The sequence below is a fragment of the Ictidomys tridecemlineatus genome, chromosome 5, assembly GCF_052094955.1.
Source record: "Ictidomys tridecemlineatus isolate mIctTri1 chromosome 5, mIctTri1.hap1, whole genome shotgun sequence".
Classification (NCBI taxonomy): domain Eukaryota; kingdom Metazoa; phylum Chordata; class Mammalia; order Rodentia; family Sciuridae; genus Ictidomys; species Ictidomys tridecemlineatus.
The window spans coordinates 134,877,964-134,904,822 of NC_135481.1; the positions used below are offsets into that span (position 1 = coordinate 134,877,964).

General features: G+C 42.5%; 1 protein-coding gene across 5 annotated transcripts in view; it reads right to left on the reverse strand.

Annotated features, from left to right (window-relative positions):
* Positions 1-12,684: 12,684 nt before the first annotated feature.
* Znf592 (zinc finger protein 592) overlaps positions 12,685-26,859 on the reverse strand; it is a 48,563-nt gene continuing 34,388 nt past the window's right edge. For 4 of the 5 annotated variants that reach the window (XM_078051132.1, XM_078051133.1, XM_078051134.1 and 1 more), the window contains 7 exons: positions 25,778-25,956; positions 17,519-17,695; positions 17,080-17,239; positions 16,684-16,971; positions 16,331-16,443; positions 15,584-15,719; positions 12,685-14,100 (listed from right to left, as the gene is read on the reverse strand). In XM_078051132.1, coding sequence (XP_077907258.1) covers positions 13,573-14,100; positions 15,584-15,719; positions 16,331-16,443; positions 16,684-16,971; positions 17,080-17,239; positions 17,519-17,695; positions 25,778-25,956 — 1,581 coding nt within the window. In that variant the 3' untranslated portion in view covers positions 12,685-13,572. The remainder of the gene's footprint in view (positions 14,101-15,583; positions 15,720-16,330; positions 16,444-16,683; positions 16,972-17,079; positions 17,240-17,518; positions 17,696-25,777; positions 25,957-26,859) is intronic. The other variant, XM_078051136.1, reaches the window with a different exon arrangement.

Consider the following 26,859-nt stretch of genomic DNA (forward strand, 5'->3'; position numbering starts at 1 on the left):
ATGGGGAGCCAGGCATGCTGCTTGGGAGCTTGAACTAGATCCACAGGAGCCAAGGCCGTCTAAGATCCAGGCCTCTTGTTGGCAGCAGCCCCACCCCCACCTTCATGACCCTTTAGACTGCTGGTCCACTTACACAGACCCAACCATCTCCATTGGTGACTCCCATCCTGGAGGCAGGAACTCTTCTGGATGTGTGTCTTGTGTCTTCCCCTATCTCTTCCAGGATCTAATATAAATCAGGGGCTTTAATAAATGCTTCTAGAGTAATCGAACCTCCTCCACCCTTTCAGCCTTTATTTCCCAGTACCAGGGGCAGGAAATGGGTTGAGGACTAATAAAGCCCAGAAGAATAATTCTCATCCAACAATTGCCAGAGTGAAGTGCTAAGCACCGCCTAAACCTGTGCTGAATATTAGGAGTAACCATAATCTTTTTACTGGTCCTTCCTTTTCCTATATCGCTGAGTGCAACCAGAAAGTGTTTGGAGCTAAGTGGATATAATGGTTAGAAAGTGGGAATAAAGGAATTCAACCCCTCAGTTCTCCAGGTTGCACCCACATCCCCATTCCTTTTGGAAATTGTTTTCCCCCTCTGCGTGGTTCCCAATGGCATTCCATCCCTGAGCTCAGCCAACTGACATTTGACCCAAACCAGGCTATTCATGGTACCCCATCTTCCTGACCACAGACACCAAACTGTGTCTGTGAAAGTTCTCCATCAAAACATTCTTTGCTGGAATTGGGAGTGAAAGCTGGTGTCTCTGTGGTAGAAAGCTATGAGATTCAACCTGTCCGCAGCCATACTTCCTACTATATAGAGGAGGCCAATCTTCATTGAGGAAGAAGGAAGTCTTCAGCAGAGGGGAGGACCACAGGGTCCTGAAAGCTTTCAGGTACTTTGTTGCAAGTGTTCCCGGATTCGTCAGCTTTGTCCTTGGCCTTCCTGCAGGTTGGCATTTCAACTTTTCCTTGGAATCTGAGTGCCAAAAAAAAATCTCTCTTTTGCTCAAGCTACTTCAAATTAGGCTTCTATTGGTGGAATCTAAGAACTGACCAATACTAAAGTATTTTCTCCTAGGAGCCCAAATCCATCTCTTGATCACATACCTCCATTCAGCCTGTTCTTGGGTCTTTGAAGGTATGTGCATTAACATCCCTTTAGTCATCTACAGTGTGGCCCATCAAACATTTGAAAACCACTAAAAGTTTTGGTTCATTTGTTTAAATCAAGAGAGTATCAGGCTAGGGCAGCTGTGCTAGAAACAGGGATCACATGATCTCTGCCTGCAAGAAGCTTAAGTCTAATAGGGGAGACAGGCATATAAATAAAATACAACACAGGGTGAAACATACTCTTACAAAACTATGTATACGGGAACATTAAAGTACTAGAAAAGAGCCGAGTGTGGTTGTGTATGACTGTAATCCCAGCAACTCAGGAGGCTGAGGCAGGAGGATCACATGTTCAAGATCAGCCCCAGCAACTTAGAGAGACCCTGTCTCAACATTTAAAAAAATTTAAAAAGGACTAAGGATGTAGCTCAGTGGTAGAGCCCCTCTTGGTTGCTTTACCAGTGCCCCCCCCCAAAAAAAAGAAAGAAAAAATAAGAAAGAAAAGAAAGTAATTCTGCCTGGAAATTTTATTTCCCTTCTTGTAATCCTGGAGATTGAACCCAGGGTGCTCTGCTGCTAAACTGCATCCCACCCCTTTTTATTTTCTAATTTTGAGACAGGGTTTCACTAGTTGCTGAGGCTGACATTGAACTTGCAATCCTCTTGCCTCAGTTACTAGGATTCTAGCTCTGTCTAGGAATTTTGTTAAGACAGTTTTTTTTAATTTTTTTAAAAATTTTTCATTGTAGTTGGACACCATACCCTTATTTTATGTATTTGTTTTTATATGATGCTGAGGATCAAACCCAGTGCCCCGCATGTGCTAGGCCAAAGCTCCACTACTGAGCTGCAACTCCAGCCCCTGGTTAGGACAGTCTTAAAAGGAAGGAGGTGGGCTGGGGTTGTGGCTCAGTGGTAGAGTGCTTGCCTAGCACATATGAGTTCAATTCTCAGCATCACATAAAGATATTGTGTTCACCTACAACTAAAAAATAAATAAAAAATTTTTTTAAGGAAGGAGGTAAATACTGAGAAAGATTTTGAAAACAGGTACTCCCCAACTAGACTGTTGGCAGAATATTCCAGATAGAGGGGATGGTATGCATAAACATATAGCAGTATGCATGTCATTCAAGTGTGCAGAAGTGAACAAATGGAAGAGACTGAGTCTGGAGGCCTTGTATAGCACATTGTGGGATTGGACTTTCCCTCTAGGCCATTTCTCATGTAACGGTGGGTATGGTAGCCCTAGCTACCCTAGGTATATCCTCCAGCTCATCAGTTTTTTTTTTTTAATGTGGCCCCTGCAGAGGTTAGATTAGTGTAGCTATAACAAAATTAGCATCTCTCTGCTTTTGTACTCTACCCACTAATAACTTTCTTAGTGGTCTGTTTCAGACTCTGAAGTCTCTGGAATCATGGATGTGTGCCACTGTGCCCGGCTAGCTTTCATCTTTGTAAAAGGGAGTGGGGCATTCTATTTATTATCCTGAAGGTCATAGTTGCTCATTCAACAAGCACTTAAGCAACAACTAACTACCCCATGCCAGGCTTTATGCCAGGTGCTGAGGGTTCAGAAACTAATGTGGTCTAGTCTCTGCCCTTGAGACTCGATCTCTCAAGCCTGAAGGAAAGATAGAAAAATTAAAACAGCCATAAATCCTTTGCTAGAGATTTGTACATGATGCTAGAAGAGTCCAGAGGAGTGCATGCTCTGGTTCTCCATTAGGAATAATCGAGCACAATGCAGTCAGTGTTTGCCATTAAACATGAGCACTGATGAAGCGCTACTTGTGCAGCATCTCTCCTTCCAGTTGTTTCAAACTTCCTGGTGGCCCAGAGTAAACTGGATGCTTACTGTAGGAAAATGCTGGGTTTCTGTTAACATACTTAGCCTACTGGGAAGCTGTTCCCTGCCAGAGCACAGTGGAGTCTCCCCAGATACTCTCCAAGGTTTGGATGAATTTGAACATGACTTGTATTTTAACTTAGTTGCATCTTTTCTTCTTCCTACTCAGCTTTCTCCCTCCCAAAGCTAACAAATGTCAAAGGAATATTTAATAATAAATTTAATAATAATAAATTGTAGTGAAGGGAAGGATAAATGTCTTAGGGAAAAATTAACATTAGATATTTTTCATAGCTGTGGGGAGGGAAACAGGCAGGGGACAGAGCTATTAGAACAAGATGGCTGAGAAGGCCAGAAGTTTGGGAGCCGTGAAAGGGACATTTAATAATTTAATAAATCCATCCTCCTTCGAAGTTTTGACCAGAGCATACTACATTACCCAATACTTACCCCTGATTTATTTGTTGGTTTTGTGGTACTGGGGATTGAATCCAGGAATCCCTTTTGATTTTTTGGAGACAAGGTCTTGCTAAGTTGCTGAGGCTGTGCTCAGGAAAAGCTGCCAGAACTTGTGATTTTCCTGCCTCAGCTTTTACCCTCAATATGTATTAGCTATTAGGACATTATATCACATTTGTCACCACCCTCCACCTGAACTTATTAAAAACAATGACTGACTCACATAAAGTTCCACTGTGCTGCACCAAGCTCTGGCCCCCCACCATCATTCTAGCTCTTCTGATGACTTAGTCAACCCCCCAGCAGCAGGTCCCTTGGCCTCATTCCCTCAAAGGCCTTCACTCTTACTAGCCTTTGGTAATCCAATCAAATGCCCACCACTAGAACCTTGTCACCAGGTCTTCCATCACCTCTAAAATGACACTCTGTTATCTTTCTACTTTCCAAGCCTGTCCTTGGCTTCAGGCCAGCTCTAGGCCTCAACTCCCCACCCCTCACCTCTACACTCTCACATTCCTTCCTGACTTCTCTTATCCACTCTGACCACAAATGGACATAGTGGAGAGTGGACAGTAGCTTCAACTACCCTCTCCTCAGGGATTTCCTTTCACTTGCCCGTTGACCTTCTATTAGACTAACCTTATTGGTGGAATCTGGAATCTGGCTGTGGCTACTTCTTGCTCTGGAGGGGGCCAACATTTCTAGTGTTCAATTTGAGGCTGATCTCCTACAGTTTGGCAATCCTTTGACATTCTCCCAAGCTAACCTTTTTCTTTCCCTATAGCAAATATTTCAAAGAAGATTCCAACCTCTCTTTCCTCTTCCTCACTTCCAAGGGTCAACTGTTCCTTCAACACATAGGAAGAAATGAGGTCATTGAGCAAGAATGTCAACTCTGAAGGACAGGCTAGCTTTATCATTCCTGTGTCCCACCAACCTCTACTTTTTATTTAAAAAATTTTTTTAGATGTTGATGGACCTTTATTTTATTCATTTATTTATATGTGGTGCTAAGAATCAAACCCAGTGCCTCACACATGCTGGGCAAGAGCTCTACCACTGAGCTACAACTCCAGCCCCCCAACCTCTACTTTTAAATGTATTGTTGTTCCCTTTCCCAGCTCCCAAACTTCTGGCCTTCTCAGCCACTTTGCTCTAATAGCTTCTGTCCCCTGACTGGCTTTCCTCCCCACAGCTGTGAAGATTATCTAATGCTAATTTTTCCCTAAGACATTTATCCTTCCCTTCACTACCAAACTTCTCAAAAGAGCCCAAGGGTAACCAGTCACAATATTGAGCAGTAATGGGTTATCAGAATTGTGTTATAATGTGCAAGCATTGGCTTTCAGAACAAGGCAGAAGCAATCCAATGGCTGGAGCTGTAACATAAGGTCAGAATCAGGCATGCCCAACAAAAGTGACCAAATGCCAGTCCCTGAGGGTTAATTGACATGGAACTCCAAAGCCCAGACTTGGTTCCTGGCTGGGGAGAGGGGAAAGTGAAGGGAAGAACATATAGCTCTAGCTATGTGCCAGAGAGGAGATACGAGGCAGAAGCAGTCAGCATTGGCAGGAAGGGAACTTGGCCATCATTAAGTACTCCCCACCTCAATCCCCACCCTGCCCTTGCAGGGAGGGTCTCAGCACTATCTAGGGTACTCCTATAAAGGTGCCCCAGCCTGTAAAAGGGCATCCCCAGTGGATGGAATATGCCCCTCTGCCAGGCATCCGGTTTCATTTTTAGGAGGATTTTCCTTTTATTCCAAGTCGAATTCTGTTCAGAGGCCCCATGGAGGTCTAGTTCCCTTTTGATAGAACAGCCCTGCAAAGGTGTGAAAAGAGTGCCTATATTTCTTTTCCTGAAGAAATATCAAGTTCCTTCAACAGCTCCTTATGTTAAATGGCACTGTGAGCCCCATGCCATGCAGGATGTTCCTCTCTGGACATGTCTGCTTTGCCGATGTCCATCTCAGGCTATTGTGCTATATAAATGGTTACTCTTCACCTGTGAGCTTTACAGGACAAAATGGACACAAGTATCACCAACTTCACTATGACTGGTAGATTTTTCAGGTCCTAATTTCTTTCTTTCTTTCTTTTTGGCACCTACATGGACTCATACTGAAGTGGCTTTTTCCATAAGCTGTGGCACAGGACTAGGAGAGACATCAGGGAGGACCTCTTCATGCATCATCATCGGCTTCCACTGCAGCCCTCAAAGTTCCCCCGACTAAATCAAACACCTGTGCACTCCCTCCAGATCTCCTCTTTCGGTTCTCCTTCTCTTGATTCCATTTACTCTAAAGTCAAGTCTTGGCTCTAAGCTCAACAAAACCCAAATCTCTGCTGGTCCTGCCCTCCCACAGGAATCTACTCTCCCGCACTGCAAACAACCCTTTCTGCTGGCTGATCTGCAGTGCTCTTGACTGCCTGACTGATTTCCTCCTGGAGCTGCCAGAGGTCTCAGCTCAGACAGCTGAGCCTCTGTTCCTGGAGGGTGGAGCCTCCAGGTCCTGCTGCCCTGGGATGAGCTAGCTACTCTGGCATGTTTGAATCCAGGGACTGGTGATGTGGCCACAGCTGTGCTTGTGTAAGTGGACACCAATGAAAGGACTTCTGGCAACAAGAAACCACTCCTAATTCTATTTTGATTGAAAGGGGAGTTGGGGGCTCACGTTAGGGCTACCCCAGCTAGGGGTTCTCCCCAATCTACTTACTCTGATTCCACAATCAGACTGCCACAAATCTAGGCACTTTCCTGGTGAGAGGGTGACTCTGTGGTCAGGGGCAGCAATTAGTTAGATCCAGGATACAACACATCTTCTTTAGAACCTAAGAAAGGTTGTTCTCAACCCATGCATCTCCAACCAGAGTGAACCAGCCTTTTTCCTTTAGGTTTTTTCCCAAGGGAACACGGCCCCGCCACTCCCCTCTCCGATCCGCCCCCCCCACACACACACACATACAGGGAAATTGAATGCAGGGGCCTGTGTCACTGAGTTATATCTCTAGCATTTTTTAAAATAGTACTGGGGATTGAATGTGGAGAAGGGGCACATTATCAATGAGGTACATCTCAGACCTTTATTTTTTATTTTGAGTGAGGGTCTCCCTAAGTTGCTGAAGTTGACCTCAAATTTGAGATCCTCCTGCCTCAGACTCCTGAGTAGCTGGGATTATAGGCTTGCACCTCCATGTGTGGTTGACTAAGGGAATGTTTTGTATCTCAGCCTTCCTTTTTCTCAACACCTGTATTTTTCTCACTCTTCTAAAAACTTGAATACCTCCCTGCCTCAGTTGCCATCATTACTGCCCACCCAAGGGATGCCATGGACAAATCAAGCACCACCTCTTTCACTGTCTTAGGAGTCAAGTGTATTTTTTCCAAGCTTTGCACTCTGTTCAAACTCTCCTGCCTGTTCCTCACAACTTTTTTCTTTTGTGATGCTGGGAATGGAACAGCGCCTTGAGTGTGCTAGGCAAGCACTCTACCACTGAGCTGTTCCCCAGCTTTTCTCAACTTTCTAACCCTTTCTCTGCCATCACCTCCATACTGTTCACTCAACCCCTCAACCTCTTTGTCTTTGTCTTTGCCCATTTTAAAGTCATATTCCAAGCCCTCTTCAAAATCAGTCAAGGAAAGAAATGTGAATCTTTCTCTATTGACAAAGAGCTTCTTAAAAAGCTATACCCACCCTCCTCAGATACCCAAAATATTCTGTCATGAATATTTCCCCCTAAATTCATGCACCATGAATTTAGGGGGAAATTCTAAGCAGATTGGTCTGTGGACTAGAAAGACCCAGAGTAGAATAATTGTGTACAGTGTGTCCTGGGCTGTAATTGAGAAGAGAGGCTTGGAAACAATGGGGTTTCCCAGTTTAATGAATGGCAGGTGGAAGAGAATTTTAACCACTCTCTCTCAAAAAAAAAAGCATAATCAGTAGTCCCCTTTTTCACAGAGAATAGAGGCAAAGGCTTCAATTTTAGAAAGTCTAATAGGTCTGGACAATTGATGTTTATGCAATACCATGACCACCCTTGAAGTGATCTGGTGCTACAGTCCACTATCATTTGAGCACAATTATGGGGACTCATTCCAGACAGAAATTGTAAATAGCTTTATCACATCCTTCCATCTTTCATATGATCAATGACATGTTTATTGATTTTTATTTATTTATTTGGTACATAGGGAATGAACCCAGGAGGACTTTACCACTGAGCTACATCCCCAGAAGTTTTTTTTTGGGGGGGGGATTTCAGGTGTGCACCACCACACCTGGCTCTTTGTTGATTTTTTTTCTTTTGATACGGGGATTGAACCCAGGGGTGCCTAATCACTGAGCCACATCCCAGCCCTTTTTATGTTTTACTTTGAGACAAGTTCTCACTAAGCTGCTTAGGGCCTTGCTTAACTGCTGAGGCTGGCTTTGAACTTGTGATCCTCCTGTCTCAACCTCCCAAATTATTGGGATTACAGGCTTGAGTCACCACGCTGGGCTCTTTGTTGATTTTTTTTTATTCCTTCACTAAACACACTTTAAATTTACAAATGGTTAAAAGAAAGAAAAAAAAAGCATTTTAAAGGGCCAGTACATAGCACAATGAACTTGCTAAGAAATTCATCTGAATATAGGTGCCTAGTGTGCTTGAATGATGGAAGGGTTTAGGGATGCTTGGGAATGATCCATAGTTCAAACTTAGACAGTCTCAACAAAAGCCAAAGAAAATAGTCATAAAAGAGCTAATTTATCCCCATCCCCACCCCACCCCGTGCTACAGATGGAGCCCAGAGGTCTCTGTCACTGAGCTACATCTCTAACCCTTCTTATTTTTTTTGAGACAGATCCCTGCTAAGTTGCTGAGGCTGGCCTTGAACTTGTGATTTTCCTGCCTCAGTCTCCCAAGTTGCTGGGATTACAGGCATATGACACTGTGCCTGATGAGCTAGAACTCTATCTGAAAAAACATAAATCTGATGTTAATTGAAATTACAAATTGAAATAAAAGTGATACATCTGGGGGGGGAGCAAAGGGAGGTCTTTTCCATTTCTTTATATATCTAGGCCAAAAGTAAATAAGCAAAGGGAAAATACTGTAAGAATTCTTGCTTTTGGGAAGATCTTCTCTACTTTGACCTGAATATATACAGAAATAAGACGACACAATCTAGCCAAACTCAAGATATCCAGCTATATAAACCAGTCTCCTCATTTGACTGGTGAGAGAACTGACGGCAAATGACTTTGTCAGATGGAGACTGGAACCTAAGGGCTTTTAACTTTTAGTCTCTGGCCTGCTCCATTCTATCACATTGCCATTACTCAAGGAAAAATAGGGACAAACTCCTGAGGAAATAATTCTGCAGAAGCAAAAGGCTGTATGCCCAACATTTTTCATTTCCCTGATGACGTGGAAAATGGACGTGTTAAGCACGAAGTGGTTAAGTAAATTATGTTGATTTGGCATGATGAAATAATTAATTAAAATAATTGAAAATATTTCAAGGCTATGTAGAAACTTAGAAAATGTTCATGACATAATGTTAAGTGGAGAGAAGTATGTTTTGAAATTAGAGACAATAGAGTGTTAGTTATACTGAGTACGAAATCCCAGCTCTGTCCCTTGCTAATTTTATAGCTCTAGGGAAATCATTCAGCCACTCTGAACCTCAACTGCACTAACTCTGAAATAATACTAGTAGTATCTATCACATAGGATTGTTATGAGGCTAAGTAAAAGAATGTGGTGTGGTGGCACATACCAATAATCTCAATGGCTTGGGAGGCTGAGGTAGGAGGACCACAAGCTCAAAGCTGGCCTCAGCAACTTATTGAGACCCCGTCTCAAAATAAAAAGGACTAGGAATGTGGCTCAGTGGTGAAGCAACCCTGGGTTCAATCCCCAGAACCCTCCTCCCCACCCCAACCCCCCAAAAATATAAGAATGTCTGCTACTGTTTGTATTAAAATAGATATATACATAGAAATGTTCAATATGAACCACTGTTGTTACAACGATTATGCCATAAATTAACCTAACAAATGTGTTGAGCAAGGACTGGAATGTGATATAACAAAAATGATACTGCAATGGTAAAAGGACGAGATTATAAATATGCATATTTTCTATCTTCTCCAATGTTACACTGTTTTCCAATAAGAAGGAGACATTTTTAGGGGCTGGGGATGTGGCTTAAGCGGTAGCGTGCAGCCCGGGTTCGATCCTCAGCATCACATACAAAGAAAGATGTTGTGTCCGCTGAAAACTAAAAAATAAAATATTAAAATTCTCTCTCTCTCTCAAAAAAAAAAAAAAAGAAGGAGACATTTTAAATAGAGACTGGGGGGGAAAAATCCCATACTCCGAAGCAGAGCCTAGAGCTCTTTCCTCCAGGGGCCCAGGTCATCCTGTGTCCACTTCCTAGGGCTGCTGTGGCATCTACAGAGAAGGTGAACAATAGCCTGAATTCCTTGGAAAACAAGAGGATAAATTCTAGAATCTAGAAGGTCCCATCTTGAGCAGGTCAGACCCTGAGAGAACTTTGTAGTTACCATTTGAATCAGATTTATTCATTCATGCACACATTCATTCACTCATCCATACACTTTTAGAAGCATTATTGTATGCAAAGAACTGTGCTAGAAGCTTTCAAAGAATTACGATAACCAATAACCCAGCCTGAGTTTGGAACAATCTCCAAACTACTGTGTAAGTGAAAAAAGCAAGCTTCAGAACACTGTGTACAGAATGCTACCATTTGTATTAAAAATAGATATATAAATATACATATTTATAAATTTTTAAATGCATAGAATTGCTCTGAAAGGATATACAAGATATCAATAACAGTGATTAACTTTGGAGAGGGGACTGGAGGCTGACCTCCTTTGGGAGTTTACTTTTTATTGTATACCCTTATATTTATTGTTGAATGTCTTACCATGTATATGTATTAATTTTTCAAAACAAACAAAAAATAAAAGAAACAGCCTGGTACTGCATATACAGTGGTGAACAGGACAGAAGTTCCTTAGTCTTGGGGGAGGCAAAATATGGAACTTGTTGGGCCACAACTAGTATGTTTTAGAATCCAGACTGTTTACATAAGTTGAAAGTTCTTTCTACAACAATTAGCTCATAGTAATTCAGCATATCATTTTACAGAGATAAAGCAGTTGGAGAATAAATACTAGTCATTTGTCAAGCTTCAGAGTGTATTAAATGATAGTTTGTACAGAGCAGGCATCTTATCTGTTTAACTTGATCAGCAGAGCATTCACTGCAGCAGTTAAGTGCCTGTTACAGCAAGCATTCTCTGATGATGACAAATGATAGCACAACCATTAAAAAAAAATCATGAAAAAGAAGATCAGAAGATACTGGACTCTGAGGGAACCATGTGTACCCTATGAAGGTTAGGCAACATTTTCTAGACAATCCTTAAAAAAATTGATGGTATTCAAATGGCAAAGTGAATCCCCATGAGAATGAATGTTTGTAGACACTGCATGTACTTTAGGACCTCACAAGCAGGTGCGATGCACAGGGTGACAAGGCATAGATGGACTCTGAAGAGAACCCGGCACTTGTGGGGCACCCCAACTCTCTGAGAAGCAGAAAAGTGGACTTCAGGATGTCTGCAAACCACTGATGAGCTGAGGCAGCCAGCCTAAATAGCTTTGGTCACTAAGGCAGCACAGTGGTTTGACAGGTTTGACTCACTTGTACTGTCACCACAAGTAGCCCAACATGTCCATCATTCAATCTGAGTCTCAGTTTTCTTCTCTGTAAAATGGGGGATAACTGAGATCTTTGTGAGGGTTAAATTAGAGAGTCATCAAAAAGTGTCAAGCAAGATGTTGGGCATGTGAGTGGGGCTTACAACTCTATCATCTCTACTACTAAATAATGGAGCTGTGCCAGGCCAATTCTGAACTAAAGTCAGCATACAGCTGTGACTGGAAGGCATGTGCCACTCTCCAAGCCTTCAAGTATGGATTCCCCATGTTCATATAGCTTTATATAAACTAGAAGTATGGGCACATTCATGATCTCATAAAAGCCTATGAAGGGAGTTGAGTAAGAATTACTAGTTACATTTTGAAGGAGAGAGGCCCATGGTTGAGAGTTGGTTAAGGGCAGAATCTAGGTCATGACCCAGGATTCCCAGTGGGCAGCTCACATTCTTCCACACTAGGAGGAGAGACGGGTCTGGGTCTCTGCCTGTGCTCTAGCTACCATGTTTCTAAGCAGAAAGGAATTCAGCCATCCACTTCAAACACCTTTATCTGTCTCCTTCCTCCAGAACCTGTTTTTGCAAATGGACCTAGGGCACAGGGCTAGCTCCCTGCAATTGGAATTAGGAAAGGGACAATAGCTAAGCAGGGGCTTGCTCTGGCTTTGCAGGCAGCCAGAAACAGGGCCAACTTGCCCTTACTGCCAGCTTTGAAAGCAGGGACCATGGTGGACTTGCCAGAAACAGCAATCATTAAAATGGTACAGATGGCCAAAATCTCTCTGAAACTGAGCAAGTGCTAACCTTTCCCACTGCCATTAGCATTTCCATCAAAAATTTGGCATTTGATAGAAGAAAAAAATGTGTTGTTTTTTCAATTGTGGAAAGACATATTTATCTGACTTAATTTATAATTGCCTCCCCTTAAAGATCACCTCTGAGTACTTAGCCAGTACTAGATCCTACTGGGCCTGGGCCCAGGCCACTTGGGTCAGATGACAGAGGACAGCCTACTCCTTGTGCTTGGGCAGGTTCTAAATCCACCACCAGTGAAAGGACAGACTTACCTCCCCAGTCTAATCCCTATTCTGCCACATCTGAGTTCTCTGTGGCAGAAAACAGACCAAGGTCTCGAATGCTGCCAGAGAATTACAGAATTCCTCCTGTTCATCCCTTTACCAGCAGAAGGTTACACTAGGTTGAAAATTACTATGTAAGAAAGATGGAGACGCTCAGAGAAGTTTGATAGGCCTTAAGGCACTAGCCCAGGGGAGACCTGGAAGGTGACTTGACTGGCACTGAGACCTCCCCCTGTTCCTTCAGAAGGTCTCTAGAGAACCAAGAAGTATGGGGTTCCCGGTTTCCTCACCACAAGTGCCAGAATCTAGAGGATCTTCCTCAGACAATAGGAAGCATTTTTTTCCCTCAGAGATGGAATAAACAACGGAAGTCTGGGGGATAGACCCTCAGGTGGAGCAGGGAAGGGCCAGGCTCACTTGAAGAGGAATACAAGAGCCTACCTGTATGGTAAGAAGATTTTTTTATTTGAAATATAGTCTGAGCAACATGAGTGTAGCCGAGAGGAGGAGGGCTGGTCTGCCTGGGGCAGCAGCCTCTCTAATGGCACAGGAGCAAGAATACAAATATTCCAATGTCTGTGTGCCCCGAACCCCACTTGTCAAGGAAGGCAGACAGCAGCAGTGCAAAGACCCACCCACAGCTCCTTCTGAAGGAGATCTGGCTCTCGGCACCTGCCTTTGCCATACCTCCTGCTGTCCCTGGTTTCAAACAGGGGTGTGCTGAAGTTTCTCCCACCCACAGAGACATGATGAGCCAGTATAACAATTAGTTCTCGAGACTATTTTTGAGGAAAAGAATCAAAGACAGGAAGGAAGGGCAAAATGACCAAGGGCCCTGGCCAAGCCAGGCTGGGAAGAGCTCTCCTAGAGGGACTGTCAGCACCCCTCATTCTGCTCCTTCTCAGACTCTGAAGGAAGGAAGGAGAGCTAGTATCTGCAGGCAAATAGAGCTCTGAGGAGTCTCCTGGCTAAAGGCAGCAAGCAGGAGCCTCCTAGAAGAGCAGACGCAGAGGGGTTTCGAGCTGAGTTGACAGCACTGGAGTTGGGCCACACAGCAGCCTGGGGTTGGAAGGACACAGACAAGAGTTGGGGTACCAAGAAGCAGCACAAAGGCATAAATAACAGAAGCAAATTCAGAGCTGTGAGGGTCCTAGGTGACCCCATATTTCCTGGGGTAAGGAGACACCCAGGACCCACAGCTCAGAGCAGACACTGCTCTAGGGCACAGTGGCCATGCACACACCAGGGCAGAGCCTTTTATTTCCCACAGTCTGCACGGCAGGTGAAGGATACCGTGGCCCATCCTGACCGCACACATTGCAAAGCTTCCAGTCACACCTGAGGGGATAGTGCATGGCTGTCCTGGTCCTGAGAGGCCTGGGGTTGACTCTGAGCATCTTGGGCACTGTCCTCCTCTGGGGCCAGGCCTAATGATCTCCTTGCCCCTGGATCAGCCGACAAAGGCTCACCAGCATATTCTTCTAGTCCATTTTCTCTAGTTTCCATGGCCACCTCCTCCCCAGAGCCCTCCTCCGGTTCTGCTGCCTCCACCTTCACTTCCACTATCTCCTCCTCCTCTTCCTCTTCCTCCTGGTCTCTCACTTTGTGGACAATGAAGAGATGGCGACTGAGAGAGCTGGCAGAGGTATAGCACAAGCCACAGAGAAGACACTGGGCTGTGGAGCTGTCCACCTGGTGCTGAGGTATGTGGCTCTGAAACTCGAGCCCCGAGTCTGAGGCAAAGCTACATTTTGCACACTGAAAAAGAGACTTGTGCCTTTTGTTGGAAGAGACAGTCGTGCCATTGCTGGTGCCTGGAGCATTCCCTGCTGCGCTGACTGGTCTTTTCAGATGGTTCACCTGAAAGGATAGAGAGCATTAGCAGAATCAAGGCCAAGCTCTTGACATGAGCCCCCAGACATGACCAGGTTAGCCAAAGGCCTCAAAGAAGACACTTCCCGGGCCAGGATCACCCAGACCTAAACACTGGTTTGGTTCATTTCCAATCTTTGTGTATTTTTTAGTGTAACATACATGTGGCACAAACATTCCAAATATATGAACATTTTAAGGCCCTCCTACCCCATTCCCCAGGCCTGTTCTCCAAAGAACATGATAGTACCATTTTATAGCCTCTCCAAGAGATTTTTTTTTCCCTGTGATTCTGGGAATTGATCCTGGGGGTGCTTTACCACTGAGCTATACCCCCAGCCCTTTTTTGTTATTTTTAGTTTTTAAGTCTAAACTGCCAAGGCTGGCTTCAAATTTAGGATCCCCTTGCCTCAGCCTTCCCAGTAGCTGGGATTACAGGTGTGTGCCACTGTGCCTGGGAAAAGCTATCCTATGCACATACAAAAATAAAGCTATTGTCTTTTACAAAATGAATCATGTGCCATGCACACTTCTCTTCACACTGCAGTTTTTACTTAACAACATATACTGGAGCTTGTCTCCATGAAAGCACACACAGAGGCTTCATTCTTCTAATGGCAGCACACTGACCCATTGTGGGAATGACAGTCCCCACTGGCAAACATTGGTTGAGTTCTATCTTTGTTACTACACACAGCAGTGCAGTGAACATCCTTGAACACACTGCTTTATGCCCAAGACCAAAGCTTTCTACAGATAAGCCCCAGAAACAGAATTGCTGGATCAGAAAGTATGTGCATTTTGGGGGGAAGGGAGAATGCACATTTTCCTTATGGAAAGAAAATATCGATTGCACCCTACCTACTATGTGTGAAAGGGCCTTTGCCATCAAGTACCACTCTGAATAGACCAAGAAAGTTTTGAGAATGCCTTGGAATTCCAGGCAGCCCTCAGAGTTTCTCAGACATGGCAAGAGTCTGCAGTTAGGAGGGGATATAGGCTGCTCCAAAGTATAGCAAAAATAGGAATAGGGCACAGAATAGAGATGAAGTCAGGGAAAGGGTCTAGATAGCAGGTCTAGACCTAGCTTTTCCCATAACTAGTCAGACAGGGAGGTAACTAACACTGACGTCATGACTCTCACCTGACAGGGCAGCCCTGCCTCACAGGACTGCTATGAAACAGAAGCAAGATGGTGTCTGTGAAAATGCTCCAATGTCCACAGAGCACACACACACTGAAGAAGGGGTGGTTACAGTGACAGGGAAACAATAGCAACAGAAGGCTGACAGGCCATGTTGTCCTGTTCTCTACTTGTGTGCATTCCCCATGTAGGTCACAGACTAGAGTGACCCACACTAAGGGAAGTTATCACAGGTTGCTCCATGGCTATGAGTACCAATGGGCTCCCTGTGCTCCTCCTAATGACTCCCAAATCCCAGGCCTAACTGAGTAGGCAGCCCACACTCACCTGAGGGGAATGTGCACCTGGAGGTCTGACTTTGGATGTCTGGCTCAAGTCAGGGTTTCTGATACCATGCATAAGGCTGATGTGGCTCTCTAGGAGTGACGGCCGAGGAAAGCTGGGGCTGTTCTCAGAGCAGTACCTGCAAGAGCCAGCCAGAGAATTGGGGTAAGACTCCAGGCTACAGGCTTCCTTGGTGCTCTTCAAATGAACACCAGGAAGAATGAAGCAGGCAGACAGCTGTGTCCTTAGACGGCCTGGTACTGGCACCAAGTGCTCCCAGTGAGATCCAGACAGCAAGCCAGTCAAGGTGGCAGACAATAGCAGGTCAGCCTGCCTGCACACTTGCCACCTGGCCCTCAGCCACCATCTTGCTCCCTGATATCACTGCCCAGAAGCCTCAGTGCTGGGCTAGTGGTCAGAGTGAAAGGACCAGGGTAAATGCTGAAGCATGGGCAGATGATCACAGGAGTGGGGCAAGAATGCATCACATTACCTCACTCTTTTTAAACCTCAGGGTCCCTCACAACTGGCTATGTTGGCTGGGGCTGAGGAGATGGAGAAAGCTCAGGAGCCACCAGGTCTTGGAAGCTGGTATCTCCCTGACTTCTGAATTAGTGACAGTGTTTTTCAAGTTAGAAACTCATTCATCTCAGGCCTCAGACTCCTGATCTCGCAGCAGAGAAAAGCCCTAGAGGGGCCACAGGCAATCCTGAATTTTAGGCCTGTTCCCCTCCACCTCCAGGGACTCACCCACAAGTATAGACCTTCTTTACTGTGTCATGGTTGTTGCGGATGTGTTTGCGCAGGCTGTTAGGGGTGTGGAACGACTGTTCACACTGCCGACACGGGTACCGCTTCAATGTCTAAGGAAAGAGGTGACAAGTCACAAAGCATCAGAACCAGAAGATAGTTCTAGGTGCATCTTTATTCTCACATGATATTGTCAGAAAGGAAGATGCCCCCAAAGACCTCAAGGTCTGTGGCACCAACCTGCCCTAAGAACCAGGAACCCTATGGGGTCAGCCACATAAGGGGGCCTTAACTTCACAGGACAAAAGTCCAGTGACTCTTGCACTGTACTGTGACCTTGTGGCTGCACTTACCCGACCATGACTCTTTTTCATGTGGGACACATAGCTTTCTCGATCGGGAACCCATTCCTGGCACTCCTGGCAGGTCCAGCCAGTGTTCCTCAGCCGAGGCCTAGCTTCAACCCTGCGATGGGCTTCGGGCCTACCCCAGCGGCCAGAGGGCAGGGAACTCCCCCGTCCAGCCACACTGGTAGCTGGGGACTCAGTGGGAACTCGGGAGCCAGGGCGGCTGGAGGACGTGTCCGCTGAAGACTGGAGGCTTGATAGCTCGTCCACGTTTCGGGGAACACCGTGGGTGCTCTGGGGATGGGGAGAGTGATTACTGACTGGGCGGGGGAAAGATGCACAGAGTCAGACCCCCGGCCTGAGGTACCCTCCTCCCCAGCCTCCACCCCCAAGGCAGCCCACCTTGACGTGTTGCATCAACTCTGGCTTCTGTAGGAATAGGAGTGGACACTCAGGGCACTTGAAGACGCCTGCCTGCGCCTTGCTGACATTCTGGTAAAAATGCTGCTGAATGTGCCTCTTCTTGTTGAAGACCATTTCACAGGAGCACTTATAAATGAGCCTGATGAGACAAGCCCCAGGGTATGAGGCAGCCAAGGCTCTGCTGCAGAACCACACAGCCCCTCACCCCTTCTCTGCTCTCTCTGAACCACAGTTAGGTTTGGGAAAGCACTACCCTGAGCCACTGTAGATACTCCCCTGCCTAAGGATGTCTTCAACAGTCTCTAGGTATCTCTGCCTCTAGCCTCAGCTTCCCAGTCCATCCCTAAACCACCCCTTACAGCACCCAGGCCACTCCTCTCTGCCCCACAGAACCCACTGGCCTTGGAGCTGCACTCACTGGGAGGGTCTGTGGGGCTGTGTGGGGTGCTGGGTGGCACTGTGGTCCGCAGTACTGCTGGCAGTCTTGAAGGCCATGGGGCAGAATGCACATTTGTGGAAAATCTGACAGTGTCGCTCCTGGATGTGGCTTTTCAGCAAGGCCAAGGTCAGGTGGACAACACCACAGTGGATACACCTGGATGACAGAGGGGAGGAAATGTTAGACCCAGGGGTGGAGCTGGAAGAGGAGGGTTAGAGGACAGGAAAAGAGCCACCTCACAGAAATTTTCTCTACCTCACTGAGGCACTCAGGCTTCCATCTTCCATACAAACATCCTGAGAGCATGCTTGCTACAATTAGGCACAGCACAGATACCCATGGCTCCTCAAGCCCAAGATCATGCCTGGTAGAGAAGGAAGGAGAAACCCCACCTCTCCCTCTACTGGCCAGAGAATATGCTTCTGCAGACCATTAACCTGAGCCCACCAAAGAGAAGGTGAGAGTAGCAAAGGAGGAGAATGATTTAGTAGTCACATAAACAGTATTGATTTAAAGTGTGACCCAACTGTAGAAGTCCAGAAGGAGGCTGCAGAAAGCCTTTGCCTTTCCCTGGGCTGGTATTGAGTTAGCAGGGATGCCACCTAATGAAATGTACAGTCAGGAAATGCTTTGCTCACCTAATAATCAATAAAGTAAAACAAACAGATCAGCAGGAGGTACTCCAAAGCAGTATTCTCCAGTGGCATTTACTGTGATAAAGGAAATGTTCTGTGCTGTACTGTCCACATGGTTGTTTAAATTTAAATCAATGAAATCAAATTAAAAGTCCCACTTCTTAGCTGCACTGGCCACATTGCAAGCATTCAATAGCCACGCATGACTGGCACCATTCTGGACAGTGCAGCTCTAAAGTGTCGTGACAACTCCTTGGTATTCAGACTGCAGTTAACTTTTTATTTATTTTTCTCCCTACCAATTTGTATTTTCTAAGTTTTGTTTGGTATATATACATTTTTATTATGTATGAAAAAATAAAATAAGGAATCATCTTAAGTCATTTTTCTAAAATCAAGGCCATGTAAAACACTTCTTCAACCTCAAAACATCTCTCTAGAAATAGTCTTTCTTTTTTCAGTATTAGAGAAAAGGAGTGTTTCCTCCTATCTGTAAACACACATAGGGGTTTCCCTTCATGAGAGAATACCTTCTCTGCTCCCTGCTGTTTCTTTTTATCTTTCTTTTGTAGCAATGTTGCTAGCCACTCTCACTTTGACTTGCCAGGAGGCATTAGAAGAGAGATTATTGCTTTACTCAAAGGACCTGCTTTCACTTAAGTAAATTCTTTTACTCTTATGTCTAGTGTGGTGGTGCACACCTGTAATCTCAATCTCAGGAGCTCAGGCAGGAGGATGGCAAGTTCAAGGTCAGTTTCAACAATTTAATGAGACTGCCTCAAAATTAAAAAAGGGTAGGGGGGTGAACGCCTATAATCCCAGTGATTCAAGAGGCTGAGGCAGGAGAATGACAAATTTGAGGCCAGCCTCAGCAATTTAGCAAGACCCTGCCTCAAAATAAAAATAAAAAGAGCTGGGAATGTAGTTTGGCAGTGCAGTGCTCCTGGGTTCAACCCCCAGCACCAGTACCAGAAAAGAAGAAGAATTCTTTGACTCCTGAATATCAACCTTTATTATATTAGCCCATTTCCACAATCCACATAATCATCCCAGAATTCTGATAAATTCTTTTTTTTCCCCTTGTATGGGCAGGGTTTGAGGGGTAAAGGAGAATAGAATCACTTCTGCAAATCTCAGCAATGACGATCAACCTGTAGAACTAGAAAGTTATTTGCATTAAACTATGAAGCCCATTCAGTACTAAAATTGTACATACTTTAAATTACAAAGATTCTATACAAATTATTCATTTATTTCTTTTCTCTCCTGGGAAACAAAATAATGAAATTGAAAGACCTTGGTTCAATCTTCAGAACAAGAAAAAAAGAAAGTGAAACCAACTTCTAGCACACAGAAGTATTTCCACACTGCAAGATATTATGAGGAAAAAAGTCACATGTTCCAAATTCATCCAAAGTGGACAAACCTGATGTGTGTTAAGTGGTTTTATATTGCAGTTTTTGCTAAATTCCTACAGAAACAACTTAAATGTACTTTTCACAAATGCCAGAGAGAATTTGTTCTATTTATCCAACAGATGTTCTTTGAGAAACCTCACTAAAGGCAGAACATAAAGGATAGAGCTGGGGCTGTACTAGGTAGTAGACCACCTGCCTGCTAAAGTGATAAAAGAACATGAAAAGTAGCCTTCATCACAAGCAAAGTAGCCTCTGTGAAGGACTGAATCCAGCAGGGTTTACAAATTGATGAAAAAGCATCCATAAAAGAAATCCAACTTTGTGACATAAACTTTGACCGCATTTTAAAATAGACAACAGCATCATATTTGTGAAATATGAGAAGTTTCAGAAAAAAAGAATGTAAAATATTTAACTTCACTAATGATCACAAATAAGAAAATAATATATTATTAAAATAGTCTGTGGGCTGGGGTTGTGGCTCAGTGGTGGAGTGCTTGCCTAGCATGTGTAAGGCACTGGGTTCGATTCTCAGCACCACATAGAAATAAATAAAAAATAAAGGTCCATTGACAATTAAAAAAATATTAAAAGAAAAAAAATTTAAAAGTCTAATCTTGCTTCCTTATGATAGTATTGGCTATTCTCCAAATTATTAACAAAGAGGCTGGGGATATAGATTAGTTGGTAGAGTGCTTCTCTTACATGCACAAGGCCCTGGATTCAATCCCCAGATTCACAGGAAAAAAAAAAAAAGAATCAAATATCAACAAAGAACAGAAAAAGTTTTAAAATTTGAATATAATGTATATATATACACACACATATAAAAATATAAATTATGTATATACACATATAGACTTTTTTATATTGTCTTTAAGAAAAAGCAAAAATAGTGTAAACATTAAAAAATGTAAAACTCTTTAGTACAGCTCAATAAAATGGAACATAGGTATCTTTTTAAAGTCTACTTTTAAAAAGCATTAACACCAAGAGTGGAGAGAAATACTTGCTAATCATATCTAACAAAGAACTTAAATCCAGAATGTATAAAATAAGTCTTACAATTCAATAAGATGACAGGGGATAGGAATGTGGCTCAGTGGGAGAGTGCTTGCCTAGCCTGCAGAGACCCTGGGTTTAAAGCCCAGCACTTTTCTCTTAAAAAAAAAATCAGTAAGATGACAAATAACCTAATTTTAAAAATGAGCAAAGGATCTGACTAGACATGTCTCAAAAGAATATATAAAATGACCAAAAGATACTTGAAAAGATGCTCATGCCCAATATCATTATCTATTAGGAGAACTGTAAATTTTCATAAGGATAGTTACAACCAAAAAGTCAGACAATAATGAGCATTGGTAAGGATATAGAGGGGTAAGGATACAGAGAGGTCAAAAACTTCATGAATTCCTGATAGGATGTAAAAATGACAACCACTTTCAAAAACAATCTGGCATCTCCTCAAAAAGCTAAACATGGTTGGGTATAGTGGTGCACGCATACCTGTAATCCCAGTGACGCAGGAGGCTGAGGCAGGAGGATTGTGAGTTCAAAGTCAGTCTCAGCAATTTAGTGAGGCCCTAAGCAACTTAGTGACACCCTATCTCAAAATAAAAAATAAAAAGGGCTAGGGATGTAGCTCAGTGGTTAAGTGTCCTTGGGTTCAATCCCTGGGACTAAAAAAAAAAAAAATAAACAAGATTTGACCCAACTACTGCACTCCTAGGTACACACTCAAAAGAAAGGAAAACAAAGCTAGAGATGGAGCACTTGCCTAGTGTGTTCATGACCCTGGATTCAATCAGCATCACAAAAAGAAAAGAAACATGTTCACACAATATGTACATTTATGTTCATAGGCAGAAAATGAAAATAATCCAAGTATCTAACAACTGATGAATGGGAAAAAAATGTGTATACCAAGACAACGAAATATCATCCTGCCATGAAAAGGAATGAAATACTGATACATATTACAATATGTGTGAATCTTATAACATTATGCTAAGACCATGTTTACATGAGTTCATTTATATGAAATGTCCAGAATAGGTAAACCTATGAAACAGAGATAGAAAGTAAATTTGTGAAGGGATGGAAATATTGGTGAACGTGGGGTTTCTTTTAGGGGGCTGAAAATGTTCTGAAATTATCTGTGGCAACTGTACAACTCTGTGAATATACTTAAGACCACTGTATTATATACAATACTTTAAATGGGTGAATAGTATGGCATGCAAATTATATAAAAATTACAAGAAAATGAATAGTTGACTTAGTTGTATGTCTTCTAAGTTCAACTACAGATCACTAAAGATTTTAGTGTCACTCTCTTCAGTAATTTCTCTGCTGAATCACAACATTTTTTTATCTAACATTTTTTATCTATCATGCCTTACAAAAAAGTCTTCATATCTGAATTACTATTGAGACACGATGTTTTCTTTTACTCTTACAGAAAAAAATAAAATACTTAATTAAAAATCAAAGTAAAGTGCTATGAATACATCTGTACAACTGAAAATTTCTTGGATTCAAGATTCAAAGATAGGAGCTGTGAGTGGAGCTCAGCAGTAAAGCATTTGCCTATGCAAGCATGAGGCCCTGGGTTAAATTTCCAGCACTAAAAAAAAAAAAAAAATCAAAATACATTGGAGAAAGGATAACTTCTTCAACAAATAGTGCTGGAAAACTGGAAATCCATATGTAGCAAAATGAAATTAAACCGCTATTGCCCACCATGCACAAAACTCAACTCAAAGTAGATCAAGGACCTAGGAATTAGACCAGAGACCCGGCATCTAATAGAAGAAAAAGTAGGCCCAAATCTTCATCATGTCAGATTAGGCCCTGACTTCCTTAATAAGACTCCTAAAGAACAAAAATTAAAATCAAGAATCAATAAATGGTATGGATTCAAACTAAAAAGCTTCTTCTCAGAAAAAGAAATAATCCCTGAGGTGAAGAGAGAGCCTACATATGGGAGCAAAGTTTTACCACACACACATCAGACAGAACACTAATCTCCAGGACATATAAAGAACTCAAAAAACTTAATACCAAAAAAAAAAAAACCAAAAAAAAACAAAACCAACCCAATCAATAAATGGTCTAAGGAACTGAACAGAAACTTCTCAGAAGACGACATATAGCGGTCAACAAATATATGAAAAAGTGTTCAATATCTTCAGTAATTAGAGAAATGCAAATCAAAATTACTCTAAGATTTCATCTCACCCCAGTAAGAATGCCAGTAATCAAGAATACAAATAATAGTAAGTGTTGGAGAGGATGAGGGAGAAAAGGTACTTTCATACATTGCTGGTGGGACTGCAAATTGGTGCTACCACTTTGGAAAGCAGTGTGGAGATTCCTCAGAAAACTTAGAATGGAACCATCATTTGACCCAGCTATCCCACTCCTCGGTCTATACTCCAAGGACTTAAAATCAGCGTACTATGGTGCATAACCACACCAATGTTTATAGCAGCTAAATTCACAATAGCTAAACTCTGGAACCAACCTAGATGCCCATCAATAAATGAATGGATAAAGAAACTGTGGTTTATATACAAAATGGAATATTACTCAGCATTAAAAGAGAATAAAATTATGGCATTTGCAGGTAAATGGTTGGAGTTGGAGAATATTATGCTAATCGAAGTAAACCAATCCCAAAAAAACTAAAAGGCGGAATGTTTTCTCTAATTAGTGGATGCTGATCTATAATTGGGGGTGGGGGCATGGGAAGAATGGAGGAACTCTGGATTGGGCAAAGGTGAGGGGTTGAGAGGGTAGGAAAGATGGTGGAATGAGATGGATATCATTACCCTAGGTACATGTATGATTGCACGAATGATGTATCTCTACACGGTGGTATAACCAGATAATTGAAATGTTGCATTCCATTTGTACGATATATTGAAATGCATTCTGCTATCATGTACAACTAAGTAGAACAAGTAAAATTTTTTTAAAAAGATTCAAAGATAAATATTTCAGTATTGATTGCACTGTTAACTTACTGATCCCAATAAGCAGTGTGTGTTCAAGTCATAGTTTGAAAGGTATTTTTAAATGTTACAGAATATTATAAAACACATGCTCTAACCTGGGCATGGTGGTACACACCTATAATCCTAGAAACTCGGAAGGCTGAAGCAGGAGGGCTGAAATAGAAGGACGGAAAGTTCAAGGCCAGCCTAAGCAATTTATCAACACTCTGTCTCAAAATTTTAAAAAATTTTTTAAAAAAGGTTGAGAACATGGCTCAGTGGTAAAGCCACCCTGGGTTCAATCCACCCAGTACCACCAAAAATGTATCCTGGGATGCTGCCAAGTAATGCTCTTACCAGCCCTGGTGGTAAGGCCTCTGTATAACCCCATCTTCAGTTTGTTTTGTTTCTAACACACTTTAGATAATCCAAACTCCATAATAAAAAAAAAATCAGCTTACATTTGCAACTGTTTACAAGTCAACAACCAGGGAGTCATCACTAACCCTTCCCCCACCACTCTCTCCCACATAAAAGCTACTATCAAGTCCTAATGCTTCTAATTCCTAAGCCCCTTTTCTATATCCCCATAGCTATGCCCCCCCAATACACACACCTTTTTTTGAGACAGAGCCTATTGTTGCCCAGGCTGGCCTTGAACTCACCATCCTCTTGCCTCTGTCTCCTGAGTAGTGAGGCTTACAGGATGGGATGTGCCACTGTGCCCAGCACAGCTATCTATGTCTTAGCCGAAGCCCTCAGCAACTCATCTGGACCATTGCACTTACTTCTCAGGCAGTTTCTACTCTTTCCCTTGTGTAATTCCTGTGTCAAATTCCCAAAATGATCTCTCTAAAATAGATGAGCCAGATTATACCTCTACTACAAATATCTGTAGCTCCTCACTGTTTACTCGATAAAATCCAAATGTCTGATAAGGAGCACAGGTCTTGCATGTCCTGGTCTCTGCCAATTCCCCAGGATTGTCTCATCACTCCCAGGTCCATCCTGACATCTCTATGCAACTCTTTATCATTCCTGTAATGCTTTTTTTTTTTTATGTCTGTTGGACTCCCTACCTGTACCCTTGCCAGATATGCTCTTCCCCTTTTTTTGCCTAGAAAACTCCCTAATATCTCCTATAGAAAACTTTTCTGACCATTCCACTACTATGGGAGCACTGAATTATAATTACCAGATGAAAGCCTGCTTGAGGGCAAGAGCTGTGTCATAATCATCTTTGTATCCTGAGTATCGAGAATAATGCCCAAAATATACGATGTAAATATACACAACAAAAAGTCAAATGAACTAAATAAAAAAATTCTGAAATTGCAAAGAGTAGGAAACTTGACAAAATTTGATCAAAATTATTTTCAAAAGTGAAAATAAAGTAGGATCTCCTAACTAGGAGACCTAATTGGGTCAATGAAAACATTAAAGATCAATGAATTTTCTCCCCCCATTTTGATCTATTTCCTAAAAATGACTTCTTGCCTATAAATACTTAACATAGTGGAAGACATTTCAGTCAAAATAAGAATTTTCTTGGTTTTACTATATGGCTGATCATTTTTTTCCATACTCAGGTTTTGTCTGTCTCACACATATTGACAACAACTAACTAAAATAAAGACATGAGAGCCCTTTGAGGTTGGTGTCATACAGCCCCATTTGTTAATAGAAACCAGAAACATTTCAAAGTACAATAATTAGTAAATTTTTTATTGAAACAGTGCTTAAAATTTAGTATGGCACACACAGAAATTTGTGAACAAATTAAATGTAAACCTTTTTAAAAAATATTCTTTTAGTTGTCAATGTATCTTTTTTTTCCCTTAATATGTGGTGCTGAGAATCAAACTCAGTGCCTCACACATGCTAGGCAAGTACTCTACTACTGAGCTACAACCCCAGCCCTGTATATACCTTTTAAAACCAAGGTGACAACATGTTTAACCTCCCCAAAACCTTCCCCTTCAAAGCTTTTTTAAAAATATATTTAATATTTTTTTAAAAAATCATTCTTTCCTCTTGTTAATCCTGCCTTCTATAAAATAAAAACATATGTCCACATATCAACCAATGTTCTTATTCTATTAAGCTTTAAGTCCAAATCTCTCAGTCTCAGAAAAAGGAACAACCATTGGGCAATACCAGGACAGTAATCCAGGAAGCACCCACCTGTAGCCCACCTTACGGGCATAGTGCAGGCAATTCTCCTTTACATGGGTCTGGAAGTAGGCAGAGCGACAAAGGACCCCACACTCTGGACAGCAGTAGGGGGACTTGTGTGCATGAATCCGCTGGTGGGCACAGAAACTGCACTGGTTGGGCAGCAGCATCTGGCACACCTGGCAGGTCTAGGAAAGAACACCAAGAAAGCAGATCATGCAGGTGCTGTAGACCTGTGACTTTCCCATCAGAGCTGTCTGGCTCTCCCAAGAGAACAGTCAGAATAACCTCCTTCCCCAATCATTCTTATTTCCAACTCTTTTAGGACATTGTGACATCTCCAGACCTCCTTACAAGTGCTGCTACTGACACCCAAGCAAGTGTTGTCAGCCACCTTATTAGTCAGTGACAGATCTGGCCCTATTTTCTCTACATACCTCTAAGATCATGTTTCTTTCCTCTAATAGGCAGAACCCAGACAGTCCAGAAGGGGACAGCAACAAACAGAGCTGGGACCTGAATCTTGGAGGGGACTTTTCTATTTTTTTAGTGATTAGGGGATACTTATACTACTCATTAAGAGGACCACTGACCTGGAGGTAGAGATGCTCAGAGGGACAAATTAGTAGGGAAGATGGGAAAAGATCTCTGCTTTAATCAGAAAATTCAGAATAAGGGACTTCTATAGGACTAACAACCGAGTGTTTTAAAAAATTGCAAGAGGGAAAAAAAAAAAGGACAGAGAGGAAAGGGGAATTTATAAATTAAATCAATTGCAACATTCAGCCTATACTTGAATCTTGATTCAAACAAACAAGTATAAAAAGAAAGGAAACAATTAAAGATATTTAAAAATTAACATTTAAAATATTTAAATTAAAAAGATATTTAAAATTAAGGATAAGAATATTAGGATATTTCACACAATATTAAGATTTAATTATTATTATTATATTGGTTTGTCTTTTGGGTGCTAGGTGTTACACCCAGGGCCTTGCACATGATGGACAACTGCTCTATCATTGAGCTACATCCCCAGGCCTATGTAGTGTATTTTCTTTCTTTTCTTTTCTTTTCTTTTCTTTTTTCCT